Source organism: Marmota marmota, unplaced genomic scaffold, assembly GCF_001458135.2.
Source record: "Marmota marmota marmota unplaced genomic scaffold, marMar, whole genome shotgun sequence".
Classification (NCBI taxonomy): domain Eukaryota; kingdom Metazoa; phylum Chordata; class Mammalia; order Rodentia; family Sciuridae; genus Marmota; species Marmota marmota.
The window spans coordinates 6,573,649-6,589,088 of NW_025999998.1; the positions used below are offsets into that span (position 1 = coordinate 6,573,649).

Consider the following 15,440-nt stretch of genomic DNA (forward strand, 5'->3'; position numbering starts at 1 on the left):
ACCCAGCCCCCCCCTGCCCCCCCCCCCAATGGAATAATTAGGATACTATGACTTGAATTGAAACTCACTGGCTACTAAGACCTGGGCCAGTATTTTTCCAGAGTCACAGTACTCAGGCGTATCTACAAGCCATCTCCTCTTTTTGTTTTGCTGGTGGTTTGACGTAAAAACAGCTTAGAAACCTAAATGTTAAAAGGGCCCAAGCACAGATCATCCTCACCATGGCAGAAAGGTGGGTTTTTTTTAGAATGTAAGTCATGGAGAAGATTCTGTTAGTGCCCCCACTGTCTGTTTGTCTCTGAAAATGCCTTAAGATTATATTGAGTGTGCCTTCTCTTTTACATTTTTCTATTTTAAAGCAAATATGAGACATTATGTTATTTCATCCCCACATAATTCCACATGCATTTTTTAAAAAAGAACATTTTCTTTAATTAACTCTATGCCATTATCATCTCTAACAAAATGATCAGAAATCTTTGATATCATCTAATATCAAGCCTATATTCAAATTTTCTTGATTAAGATAGTTTCTTAACATCATCTTCTTATAAATTATCCTATTTAAAAACTATCATCCTATTTTAAAAGACTATCATCCTATTAAAAAAACAGCTATAAAGTAATAAGCATTTTTATGTCACCAAAGGCTTTCATGGCCTTTTTTTTAACCTGTTAATTTGGCAAGGAATATTCAGGAGCACAGATTATTAGTCTTGGGTCTCAGTGTTAGCGGTATTTATTCCTCTAATTCATGTATTCCTGAGGGATGCATTCAATCTGCATAGCTTCCACAACATCCTCCTTTGGCTTAATAAATGCACCAATTAGGCTAGTGACCTGCTGGGTTTTCCAAGGCTTTTGCAATGTGAAAACTGCCCTTCCTGTGAATTCTCCATGCCATCATCTGGGTGGGGAAATGGAATGATGCTGCAGGGCTGGGGTGAATGACCTGCACACAAGGCTAAAAGGGGCACTGAACTGGCAGGGACAGGGAGCAGAGCTCAGAGAAGAGGAGTAGGGAAATTACCAGAGGCAAAGTCTGTGGAGCACAGAGTAGAATTCATCCCACTTTCTGCCATTAAACAAAAGAAAGGGGAAAACACAAAACAAGACAAACAGAATAACACATGTTCACCTTGAAAATGTAATGAAAGTACAGTGAATCATGTTTTCTTACTATCCAGATTGAACCACTGTTAACCTATTGGTTTTAACCCAACTTTTAAAAATGTATACATATTTTACAAAAGCCTGGCATTTATACAACATCATGTTGTGTAATTTGTTTTATCCTTCCACTGGGCGCGTATTAGGAAAATTTCCACTTGTCACTAAATATGTATCCAAGCAGGTTTTTAATTGTTGCACAGTATCCTAACTTATGGGTATACCACATATTTAGATTGCTTATAATTTATTGCCATTATTTTTTAAAATGCTACCATGAATATTCTTGTACCTAAATCTGTGAATATGTCTCTGTATATTTCTTTATGATAAATCCCATGAAGTAGAATTACCAGGTGGAAAGATCAGAACATGTTCTAAACCACCTTCCAGAAAGTTTGTTCCAATTTTGATGGGAAATGAAAGTGTATGAATTTTCCCACATCATTGTCAATACTAGTACTGCCACTTTTTTCCTTTAATCTGACAATTTTAAACATGAAAGTGGAACCATTTTCCCTATTCTGCTTTTGCTCATATCCCTGGAATCTCTGACCATTTCATTGTCACTACTCAAAAGAATGAGTAGTGGTTTTTCTTTCTCTTTAGCTCCTGACTAGCTACTTGGGATTTGGTAAAGGATAGGTATAGAACCTACCAGAATCTTTGCTATGGCTTTGAAAAACAGCTGAGCTATGTCACTAAAATACTGAGAATTATAATTTATTTCCCTAGATTATTTACAAAGCTGAGCTATACACAAAACAGCCAGCCTGAAATACATATCACTAAGTGATTCTCAACAGCCCATATTTTCAAACAGCCAACATTATAGAACTAGTATATTCATACATGTATTTTTACCTTTTCTTCTAGAACCTGGATTACTACATGAGTTTTGAGTTTGCTGCTTAATTTTGGATTAACTTTCTTTACTTTCCCAATAGAAACAAGAATTAAATGATGTCACTCATCAGGCAGCTTTTGAATCTTGTACAAAATATGTAAAAGTATGCAAAATATCTTATATGCGTACAATTGTACAATTGTACGCATATAAGGAGAGAATCCAAGATTCTCATTTTGCTCTTGAAAGAGTACAAAAAGAAAAAAAAGATTAAGAATCTTTGATATGGGGAAAATTTCTAAGGTGTTATAACTGCAGTGCCTACAGGAACCAATCAGCAAATATAAAAGAGAGAAGTGGACAGGGTGTTAGGGAATATGGAATGGTGGGGACTGCGGCATCCTCAAATGTATTTCCTTCAATTAAATGGAACCACTGTCTCTTGGCTCTTGATGGGTGTTGGTGTGTATGAATGGTGTATCCAGATCTTAATTTTTTTTCCAGAAAAAGCCAGAAATCTGTATACTTATACAAAATTCTTCCAAATTTAAATGCTTCCAATAATACGAAAATAAAAATCATGTGGGAGAAACAACTAATATGCTGATTTGTTCCTGAGGCTGTGAGGCTTGAAAGAACTCAGGCATTTCAAAACATAATTAAATATATAAATAAAGATAATTAAATGTTCTCTTTAGGTTTCTCATATGCTGAGAACACCAAGACCATTTATGAACAAAGCTCCCAAGGGACTCGATTCTGACTGGAGTTTTGCTCTTGTGAAGTTCATTGGTCAAATGTGGCAGCTTTTCAAACAATGCAATTACTGAATGCAGCAGATTCCTCCCTTCCTCCTGGCCAATGTTTTGGACAAGATCAGATCTTTTCAATGGCAGTGGAGAAAAGTGTTCTAGAAGAGGACGTACAAGTCTCCTAATTGCATGGTTACATAAACCTTGATTTTGAAGCTGACAACAGAAGTGACTAATGTCATGCCACATTTTCTCAATTGCCAGAATTGAGATAAGTACAAGCAGTGATGGAATGCATACAGCAGCATACCATTTACAGATAAATGGCATTTTTGTCAATCAGGTTAGTCTCTATCTAGATAAAGAGATACATTGCAGGATTATATTATAGGATTCCTTCTCTTTGTTCGTAAATAGCCTTGATGTTCTTAGCTTATTAGAAACCTAAAGAGACCATTTAATAATCTTTATTTATGTATTCAATTATGGTTTGGAATTCCTTCTCTTTGAAGAAATCCTACAATATAATGACCAATAAGTGAAAAGTCATTTTCAGATCCAACTGTGTCACAAGTTTAAAAATGCTGGCCTTGTAAAGTATGGTACAAACCCATACTTAGGTCTTTTCCACAGTACTTGGCTGCTGGCCCCCTGGCAAATTTGCAGGACAGGTATGTAGCAAATTCTGAGTCCTGTGGAGGAGCAGAAGTAGGCGAGGAGTAGGGAACAGAGGGATCCTAAAGGCAGCTGCTGAGAGAGCTCAGCTGCAGCTGGGAAACAAATGAGTGAATTACTGAAAACATGATCAAAATTGACAACCACATTTTCCCCGAGGACACTAGCTGACATTTCAGGGACCAAATATGCCTTTTCCCCACTTCTGTGCCCCAGATGGAGTTTTATCTACAATATATTTGAAATACCATCCCCCTCACAAGACATCATTTGTTGAACAAATGAAGATTAGAGACAGTGCACCATGACAAAACCATACCACTCTGACACCAAGGAAATGTTTTCACCTAAGCAAATATACACTTTCCAAGTGAGGAGTGTATATGAGTGCATGATTTGTGTGATGCCTCTAATGCATTCCAATTTTCCATAATTAGAAAAGGCCAACATGGATTCTGCTGGACTCCTTAAAGAATCACAGAGAACATCAAGGTACCTGTAATCATGCTGGATATAATTAATGGCAAAATGATGAGTTTCAGCATCCTCATTAGAATTTCTCCAGGAAAAGCAAAGTAGAATTTCTCCAGATTCGAGAGCTTGCTGTATTCTCGAACTAAGACTCCTATGGCAATGCCTAAGAAAAACAAGGAAAAAAAGAGGAACATTGCTGAGTTCTCCCATCTACATTTTTAATGGGAAAATATCCCCCAAACTGCAAACTTTAATGGCAAGAAGACATCACTCATGAGTCTGTAAAATTTAGACTTTTAAAAAAATGTATTTTAAAAGGAAATAAGTTGAAGGTAAACATTAGTCGATTAATCTGTAAAAAAATAATCTCACATAAGAGCTTTGGTTTGCATTTCTTTCCCATCAATTCTATGTATAATAATCACAAAATATCAAAGAATATTGTGGAAAAGAAAGTAATTCACCATCTTAGAAAAACAAGTATAACTTTTATTTTTACAAACCACCTTATTCTATTTATCAGCAGAGACATTTTACATATTTCATAGCTTGCATATCCACTTGTATTTTCTCATAGTTTTGTTATATGCACTTTTAATGATGAATTTTTTGTGATGCTTTTCTGTTAATGCAACTTTTGTAATTTCAATAGCAAATTAATATTATATTGATTTGACATTTATTATATTACTGAACAACTATGTTTTCATTGGTTTGCATTCTGTCCAGTTATTTCTAAGTAATGGTATGCTCCAGTTTATCCAATCAAGAGCCATTTTATGAAATTTGTGATCTTGAGTTCTTATACATACATTGACTACAGGGGTACATTCACTTTTAAGAAATGTTATATGTTCCCTGAAATTTTGCCTTAACAAGATGCTTATATGAAGTGTACAGGAAACAATTTAATAACAACTTTGATAACTAAACTCACAAAATTTCAATATCCTCCTCATCATATTTCAAACTGTTCTAAATTCTTGTACCTCTCCCCACAATACACACATATATACTTTTTTTAAACCACAAAATAAATGAATTGGGATGACTCATATCTTTTTTCTTTCACTAACCTCTGATGAGTGATGCTAATTGAAAATGAAATGATTAAATGGCAGGAAAAGTCAAAGTGGATATAACTGGGTATGCAAATTCATAAACTCAAATTATCAGCTGGTGAAAATTTGACTGTAGGACAATGAAAAGAAATATGAATTATAATCAATATAAGAATTTCCATTTAATTTCAGGTATTCCTCTTTTACCCACTAGTAGACCAAATACATGAACCTCTCACTTGGTGCATTTTGTGTTTTAAATCTATCCTTAATTTTGTTTTCCTACATATTCTATCTTTTCCTTGATCTCTTTATTTGTGTATATAATACAGAATGCATTTCTGGTCATAAATGTTTCCCAAATTGTAGCTAAGACAAAGAACAAATCCATTACCTCTCTAATTTAGTTCATATATCAAAACCTACTGTTAGAAACTCATGAGTGGTTAAGATGATTCAAAATGTTTTAAGTAAACTAAAAAGGCATTATATACTTCTTTCCTGCTTTATTAATTTTCTGGGTTCAATTGTTCTATATGCATATACTTATGCCATAAAGATAATCCATAATGCTCAAGGCTGTTTTTTAAAAAAAAAAAAAAAAACATTCTCTCTCATGCTATTTATATTGCTTCAAATAAATTTTTGGCTTGAATGTCAAAGAAACTTCAATATGTAAAAATAAAGATGTGTTTGTGTTTAAAAAAAAAAAAAAACAGCCACAAAAGCCCTATGTTGTGCCCAACCTCAGGGTTTGTATTCCCAAGGATGAACTGCCTCTACCCATCTCCATCCAAATGAATGCAGTGTGCTTAGAAAGAAAAGTACTTACTATTTTTTTCAGACTTCAGTGAAATATGGGTTTTTATGGGAGAAACAAAAGAGTTATAACTTGGAGTAGTTTACAAACAATCAAGGGCAAACTGCAAGGTGAAATGCGTTATTGTATTTGGCAATTAAAACTTTCTATTAAGCTTGTTCTTGAAGGTCACTGTTACAAATTGTACTCCAACATTTCTCTATTTTACTGAAAAGAATTAGAAATGCCAGTCAAGTTAGGAGGTTTATAGATGTTGCCCCAAGATACTCAAGTACCTGAGGTGTTTGGTGAATGCCCTCAACTGGGACCAATCAAATTTGGAAATATCAGATTCAGGTCAGGGTGAGGATAATCCCTGGGAGATCTTCGGGTCCCTAGACCAGGTCAGGATCTCACAGGACACATCCCCTCCCTACCCATTACAGAGTTGGAACCTTGGGCTGGATTAAGGTGCATGGAGAAGGTTCAAAAGCTAAAGCTTGCTGGGAATAACTCCTCTCCAAAGGGTGTGCAGGTTAGGCCTCCCTGAGAGGGCAATGCCCACCTGAGAGAGGTAAAGGTCAATAGTCTCCTTGAATGGTAGAGTACCATAGAGGCCTTTGGCAAGGCCAGTGAGGAATTCCCCAGTGGTAAGGTAGTAGCTTAGAACACTGCACCCCTAGCAAGGGACTCAAGGACACCGTTTTTGAGCTTCTCTTCCCTACACAGGCAAGATGATCCCAAGCAGGTAGAGAGATAGTGTGGAAAGAATACTGGTGTTAGATGAGCATGCTGGGATTTGGGTTCCACCAATTGTGAGGCATGTAAGCAGGGCCATAAATTTTAAGTCCTCTTATTAAGTGGTGGGGAAAAGGTTAAGTTAGTGACCTTCAGAGATCCCTCTGATGCCCAAGAGGCTATGAGCACCTCTGAGCCTCCACTTTAAAATAGGGGTCACAGGATCTCAGTTCCAAGAAAGCTGTCCACACTTTCTCCAGGTTTTATGCTAAATATAAATATGTTAGTAACACAGAGGAGAAAGAAACACAAGAAGAAAACAATCAACTAGGGATTCTTAAGTTCAAAGACCCAAGTTTAAAAGAGAAGATACCCAGAATGTCATCTATTTATGTCTCTATTGTGTGAGAAAACAACTGCAAGTCCCACAGACTTGTCCCCAGGGTTCTGGGGTGATTTGCTTTCTAAGTTTATAAAAAAATTATTATTCAGGAAGCAATACTAGAAATCACAAGGAGAAAAAAAGCCATATATCAGTACATCAGCCGGTCTTCCTCTCTGTTTTCTCCAGGTCCTCACCAGTCCTTGTTCTCAGGAGCTTACACTTTTTAGAGTTATAAAATTAACCTGGGGATAGTAGCTGAATTGCATTTGACTTAGATTTATGAAAGAAGTATTGTTACTGTTTGAGGGGACGTGAAGGACAGAGATTAGAATCTTTTGTGTGTTTTTTTCCCCACTAGTTTCCCATTACACAAATTAATTTTGGATTGATTAAATAAGAATTATTGACAAAGGTAAATATTTTAAATTTTCATTGAAATAGTTATCAGGCCATGCCACATGCTAGGCTCTATAGTAAGCAATTAACCAGGTGCCCTTTTGGCCTCCTGGAGCTACTCTGAGATGAACATTAATGGTGAGGAAAAAAAGCATAAAAAGACACTTCCTATAATGACAATGTGTATATGCTGGATAAATGGAAGGATGGTTTCTCTATAATGCCCTTACACTGCAATATATCTGGACCTTTTTCTCATCCTTTTCTTGCTCTCCAAAGATCTGAGTAGCTCCACCAATGCAAGCCTTTCTTAGAAGTATATCTCAAAAACCAGATGCTTGGGTTTGTAAAACTCTTATTTTTTTTTCAAATTTTTAAAAAATGTATTTACTATACTAGCAATATTAGAATAGCTCTACTAGAAATTTTTAAAAAGTATAAAAAAAATTCACCCCAAACTACCAACTCACTTGAATACCTGCAAAGTGAAATTGTTTTTATTTTACATATTCTATTACAGTTAACCATAAAATAATGGTGAACACAAATGAGCACATTTGTGTTCCTATCAGGAGCTGCACTAAACACCTCAAATGAATTATCATATTATCTCTTGTCATCTCTAATGGCTATATCATCATGGAGTTTTTGGTATTTTTATTGAGATAAAATTCATATAACACAATATTTTCCATTTAAAGTGTGCAATTCAGTGGTTTTATGTATATTCACAATGTTGTAGAACCACTGCCAATGTTTAATTCTAGAACACTTCTATCACCCCAAAAAGAAACCCAAACCTGTCAGGAGTCACTGCTCATCACCTTCTCCCTCCTGAGGCCCCTAGAAACCACTAATTTACTCTCTGTCTCCACAGATTCCTGCTCTGGCAGTTCACCGAAATGGATTCATACAATATGTGGTTGGTTGTCTCACTTCTTTCACTTAGCATGTTTTCTAGAGTCACACACGGTACAGAATGTAAAGGGGGGTTATAAAGCATTTTTCACTTAACTTGATATCATGAACATTTCCCAATATTGAACATTTTTACTGTTGGTAAGTGTTGAGTATTACAAGTTTGTATAGACTTGCTTATTTACCATCAACCAACTGTTAGACATTCAATCCTAGAAAAATTTCCTGAATGTTGCTGACTTTTCCTAACAACCAAAGACTGTGATGCAAAGCCTTAATGTGATGCAAAGCCTTAATATTATCATACATGTCCAGACTTCAGGGAAGAAGGCACACTGAACACATTCTTTGTTGTATCTGAATTCAAGAAAAAGCAATCACAAATTAACATTTATTAATGCCAATTACATACCAAGCACTACACTGAGTGCTAGAGGATCTGAAAAGCATGAGTTAAAATGGAGTTCAATCTTGTTGTTATTGCAATAATAAATGTTTTCCTTCATGGATAACTCTGTCCACTATCAACAGAAAATGTGGTTTGCACTGTTTTGTCAATAGCTGTGACTGTTTCCATTGAGTCATCTTTCCTGGTGCCTACCACCTACAATTAATTCAGTCTGACTCAAGAATAAAGTTGATCTTGGTGAGGATCTCATGGGTTTCTCTGGGATAATGGTTTGGGACCACAGAAAAAACAGTTTCTGTTTGGCACAATACTGAGCTAAACCAGCATCACCATGCCTTAAAGAGTGACTGCTTCTCCTCCTAGCACAGCTGATCCTGAAGTAACTTTTGGAATCAAAGGTTACACTTTTTTTTGCACCATTACTACACCAAGTGCCCTTAGTTATGCTTCCAATGCTTCAAAAAACTCATGGGCCACAATGGCGTGTTTTGATATGGCAATGATCCAGATTTCTGATTATCCACAACATTCCACACTGTCCAATATGTCAGATATCAGAATCTATGATATGCAATTTGAGAGGGAGGGAAGAATTGGACTCTCTTCTTTGCATGCTCTTCCTTATTCCCTTCTTCCCTCCCCAAACCTTCTGTCACTCCAAATAAAAGTTAGAGAAAATAAGGGAAGGCATCAGGTCATTCACTTTTCATTATTTATTGTGTATTTTTAGGAAGACATTAAACACTCAAGTTAGTCTATCAGCCTACTTGATAAAAATAAATAAAATACATACATAATATTTATTTTATTGTCCAACTCAATTTTATCATCTAGTAGCACTCAAAGCATTCATTTTACAAATGACTGAGAACTTTAAAAGGGACTAGCTCCACAGACCATGAGTAAAATGACTATGGTGATATAATAATAACCAATATACATTTAAAAAACGAGAGCTGATGCTAGAGATTACCGTTTATTATATTCATCTGCATTTTTATCTGTTCCCTCATACATAGGTTTATTATTCCACTGTTATGATCTAGATATGAAGTGTGAGACAATGCATGAATGTTCAGAGGTAAAATGACTGGGTTATGAGAACCTTAACTCATCACTGATGAGGATTAATCCACTGATATGGAGGAACTGGGTAACTGCAGGCAGGTAGGATATAGCTAGCAGAAGTAGGTCACTGGGGGCGTGCGTTTGAGGTTTATATTTTGTCCCTGGTGTATGGCGTTCATTCTCTGCTTCTTGGTTGCCATGTCCTGACTGTTTTTCTCCACTATGCCTTTCCACCTGATGTTCTGCCTCACCTTGGGCCCAGAGCTATTGAGTTGGCTGTCTATAGACTGAACCTCTGAAACTGTAAACCCCAAAGAAACTTTTCCTCCTCTATGTTGTTCTTGTTGGTCACAGTGATGAAAAGCTGACTAAAACATCCACTCACTAATATGCACATATCAAATATTTACTGAGCACCTATACAAATAGGCACCATAACACACTGCATGACTACAAGGACAATTCAATGTCCAGCCCTGTCCTCAAGGAATCGTCTTTGAAAGGCACACAGACAAACTGCTTTAAAACAATGGGAGCCTGCTGTGGTGGCACACACCTGTAATCCTAGCTGCTGGAGAGGCTGAGGTAGGAGGATCACATAGCCTCAAACAACTTTGTGAGGCCCTAAGCAATTTAGCAAGACCCCGTCTTAAAATAAAAAACAAAAAGGGCTGTGGTTGGGGCTCCATGGTTAAGCAGCCCTGGATTCAATGGAAAAAAAAGAGTTAGGATGAAGATAAACAGTTTCTTCAAGAGAGTAGAAAGTTTATCAGGGAAAGGAGGACTAATAATAAGACCAAAAAGAAAAAGACATTTCAGAAAAACAGAACACTATTGCAAAGGCATGAAGTTTAGAAATCCTAGTGCATGTGAACGGCTTCAAGCCATTCAGTGTGGGCAGTGATCAGAAGGAGGACCGGCAGCTGCTGAAGGGCAGACTGAGACGGGTCCCACACACTATGCTAAGGAATTGAAATTGATCCTGAAGGCAGTAGGAAACCACTGACAGATTTACCCATTCATCTAAAGGAGTTCTGAATTAAGAGAGCCGTGTGAACCTGGAGAACAGTTAGGAAGTCACTGCTGTGATCCTGGCGAGAGGTCTGAAGAGAGTGGAGAACTGGGAAGAATTAGGAGGTAGAAGTGCAAGTACTTGGTGATGAATTTGTTGGTTGTGGGTGGAGGGTGGTACAGCTGAGGAAGAAAGGGAGGCCATGGGATTCTTGCCAGTTTTCTAGCTTGGTCAACAGAGTGGACATTGGTACCTATCCCAGTGGGGGAATTTGGGTAATTCTGGAGAAAGGTGATGAATTAACTTTTGGATGAGAAAGATGCTTAATGAACCCATGGATATGTGGGTACAGAACACTGGAAAGTGGTGTGGGTGGGTTAATATGGGTGACACCAGCAAAAAAGTAACTAGAAAGGTAAGGGCAGATGAGGCCACACGTCAGCCGGCTCAGGTCATGGCCAAAGAAGCATGCAAGGCCATGGTACACTGTAAGGTTAGGAGGCACAGATTCTGGCTTCTCTGTGTAAGACTACAAGCCCGTTTTCTTTCTTCTGATCTTCTTAAATCATAAGACTCTCAAACTATGAGAACATCTAACTTGCATTTTTAATAAAACCAGACTCCAGTTCTCCATGATTGTCCATGAGTCATGGGAAGGACAGGCAGGCCTTAGGGCTTGGTGTTTTGTTCCTGGAGATGCTTTTCCCTTTGGGAACTTTCACTAATAGCACTGGCATCCCCACACTGTGGCCCAATGTTTAAAGTATCATTCTCTTCATACCTCAGCACAGCAAAAGCCAGACTAAAAGGCCTAAATGAGACCTTGCTAAAAGTGAGGTTATGACTTGGGGGGGAATCAACAAAGAGTAAGATGCATAAGATAAGTTGGGTAAAGAGATGCCTATATTTACTGATTCTTAGCTGATGATCACAAAAAGAAAGCCTCCTGCTATGTTAATGGTTACTCCAGGAATTGTTTAATTTCTTTCATCTTCTGAAGCTCAAGTACAAATTCAAATTTCTGCTTCTTTTCAGAAGGTTCACCACTTTCTCCTTCAGAGTAGTGAACCACAATGATATTCAACAAAAACATTCTAAAACTCGATCCTCCATTGGGTACCACTGGCAGACCTCAGCAGACATTAGTGTTGGATGGTAGGTTAATTTTTATTTATTTATTTATATTATGTAAACTTAGAAACAATTTCTGTGGATCTTTTGTCTAAAATGAGTCTGATTTGAAGATCTCAATCAAAATTGTATTCCAAGACTAGACTGCTGGGAGCCATTAGCCAAGTAGGTATGACAATTTCCTTGCCAGCGTACCCCATGTTGCTTAGTGGAAGGACTCGTGGAAATAGGACATTTTGCAGTGACATTGCATGTAGGTGAACTTGCTCAAGGACCAGGGCGGATTAGGGTGTTCCCGGTTTAGGATAATTGGGTTTAGGGCGTTCCAGGTTTAAGATTATTCCTGCTGGGAATAGGGCGTATCCTGCTGCCTGAGTTCCCCTTGAGTTCTCACGGGATTCAGACAGTATTTTTTGGGAGACAGAAGCCCAGTGGATGTGGATTTGGGCAGAGAACGTGGATTTCCCCAGAACGTGATTGTAGACGGCTGGTGTGAGTTTGGGAATAAAGAGTTGCTGTTTGAATCTACAAGCTGTGTGGTGGCTCGTGATTGTGTGCCCAGCCAGACTGCGGCATTTGTGCCCAGCCAGACTGCGGCACTAGACATAGAAGGCTACCAAATGCAGCACCTTTGATCTTCTGGTGTGTTGATCACAGAGGTTCAGATAAAGGAAGAATTATCAATGGTGTAACAAAACCAGCATTGTTTGTGGAGTATGCCACAGTTTACAGGGTACATTCAGCATCTATGGGAATAATTTCTATTGCTGTGTAACAAACAACAAACTTAGCAGCTTAAAACAACAAATATTTATCGTCAGTTTCCATGAGTCAAGAGCCAGGGCACAGCACAAAGCTTCATGGGGGTCATCTGCTCAGTGCATCACAGGCTGCATTCCTTTCTGGAGCTTGGGGTTCTCTTCCAAACTCATGGGACTGTTTTCAGGATTTACATCCCTGTGGTTGTAGAACTGAGGTCCTTGATTTTTTTTTTTTTTTCCCTTAACTATCAGCTTGGAGCTGCCCTGGGCTCTTGGAGGTTTCCACCATTCCTTACCACATGGCTTTCCCACAACACGGCCCACACCTCTTCCTAGTCAGCAGGACTATATGTTCGGGTTTGGCTCAGTCTTTTAAAGGGGTTTCACTGGATGAAGTAAACTCTACCCAGAATATTCTCCTTTTTGATTAATGTAAAACCAGCTGAATAGGGATCCTAACTACCTGATAAATCCAGGTAATATAAATAATTTGCCAGATAATATAAATAATTACAGAAGTGAAATCTCATCATAGTGTCATTTATGGGAAGGAGATTATATAGAGCATGTGTACCAAAGGTGAGAATCTTGGGGAACATCTTAGAATTCTGCCTACCATAGCTATTTTTCCATAACCTGATGACATAGAGTAAAACCCTTCGGTAGCACTGGCATTAACTCTATTGCTTAACAGTAAGTGTGTTAGAATTCCATGCCATGTAGCACAGAATTCAGATTGACAATTATTTGAAAAAATGCTATACTAAAATATTTCAAGGAAAAGTAAAAAAGCATTAAACACGCATACACTCACTATCCAGAATGAACGAATCATTAGTATGTTACCAAATTTGCTACAGATTTTCTTTGATTTAAATAAATCCTTATGGTGGAGGATCATTGTAGCTCCCTCAATTCTATTCTCTTCTCTCCTCAAGGACATCACTATTTTGAGTCTATTTTCTGTCTCTCTCTCTCTATATATATACATACTACATATCTGTGTCTATCTCTTAAAATGTATTATGCTGTTTGTGTTGGAGAATATTACTTAAATGGTATCTGTTTAAATGTATGTTTCCTTTCTCAATATGCCTTTTAGTTTGGGAATGTTTTCATTATGTTTTTGAGATTTATGTATGTTAATACGAGAAGATCTAGTTCCTTTATTCTAAGTCTATTTCAAAATGTGTTCCATACCACACGCCTATTTTGTTTTTGTTTTGTTGTTAAATTCCACCCTTATCTAGCAATTTATTTCCTTCTAATGTTTTAGGTTTATCTGTTCTTTTTCTAAATTTTATAAATTGATTGTTTAGCACATTCGCTTTTTCACCCATTTCATACTATCCTCCTTCTAAATTCTATGATAGTATTCCATGAATTATTATGCAGTATTTTCATTGCTGATTACTTCTTATAATTTCTACTGTGACTTCTTTGAATTATAAATTATTTTAAAATGTGCTTTTCAGTACCCAAATACCTAGGAATCTTTTTTTCCCTCTGTGATGCAGCTGACTGGTTTTCTCAAGCCTATCTTCCAGTTTACTAATCCTTGCTTTGTTTTTATTTAGTAGATATTTAATTCACCTACCAAATTTTTAATCCTGTTGTCTTTAAGTTTCATTTTATCTCCTCATACTATGTCTAAATCATTTTTTTTTCTATTTTCCAGTTTCTTTTCCATCTGTTTTTCTTGAAGAATGTGACACATTTTTATTATGTACTCTTACAAAATGTTTTACCATGTCTATTTTGGGGACACATACTCTCCTGTTCATGTCCTTTCCTGCATTGTGTGGTGTGTGTGTGTGTGTGTGTGTGTGTTTTAGTTGTCGGATTTTGGTGAGGGGTAGCTTTTTCCTGTGAGTTGTGAAAGTGTCTATATCAGCTACTCACTTGGCTTGGGGACTCAGGAGTTTTGAGGCCTCCAGGACAGTTTTCATATTAGATTTTTTAGCTTAGGAAATCAGAATTACATGGTGGTATTAATTTAAATCATGCACCTAGGAAAGCATAAGTCTGAGGTTTAATTTATTCATAAGTGCCCCATCTCCCTTCACTTTTTGCCATGGTCAGATAGCAAGATTTCTCAAGGTTTTCCTGAGGTCACCGAGTAGAATTTTTCTGCTCTGTATTCTAAGGACAGGGTCAAATTTTGAGGTTTCAGGCTTTCTGCAGAGGTCTGATTGTGGCTCCTTTATTCATGCAGATCAAGATCATCTCAATTTTTCTCATATGAATATTAAAACCCCAGTCTCCCATCATAAAGGCCTATCATTGAGTCTAGACCTTGGCACAGCTCATTTACAGTTTGGGCTACAGTTTACAGTTCTGCTACAGTTTCAATCTGAACATGTCCTTCAAGGCCCATGTATTGAAGGCCTGTGGTGCTGTTGGGAAGTGGTAGAACATTTAAAGAAGGTTGGGACCTAGTGTATGGAAGTGAAGTCACTGGGGGCATGTCCTTGAAGCCATATTGGGACCCCAGCCCCTTCCTCTTTCTTTGCTTCCTGGCTGCCATGAGGTGAGCAGCTTCCTCTGTCACACATTCCCACCACGATGTCAGCCTTACCACAGACCCAAAGCAACAGGGCCAAGCAGTCATGGACTGAAACTTTCACAACTGTGAATTAATTAAATCTTGCCTCCTTATAACTCAAATTAGGTACTTTGTTTTCAGTGACAGAAAGCTAACTAATATGAGTTCCCTTTTAATTTCTGGCACCTGAAGATTTTCCTTTATTTCTCTTGAGTTTGGGTTTATGTATTGTTTCTATATTAATTTGGAGAGAAGTGCTACATTTTATGTGTGTGAGATGGTAGGAGAATCCATCCAGA

General features: G+C 37.4%; 1 protein-coding gene across 2 annotated transcripts in view; it reads right to left on the reverse strand.

Moving 5' to 3' along the window:
- Slc1a1 (solute carrier family 1 member 1) overlaps positions 1 to 15,440 on the reverse strand; it is a 76,895-nt gene that overhangs the window by 32,193 nt on the left and 29,262 nt on the right. For both annotated transcript variants that reach the window (XM_048806834.1, XM_015492878.2), the window contains exon 2: positions 3,941 to 4,081. In XM_048806834.1, the coding sequence (XP_048662791.1) occupies positions 3,941 to 4,081 (141 nt within the window). The remainder of the gene's footprint in view (positions 1 to 3,940; positions 4,082 to 15,440) is intronic.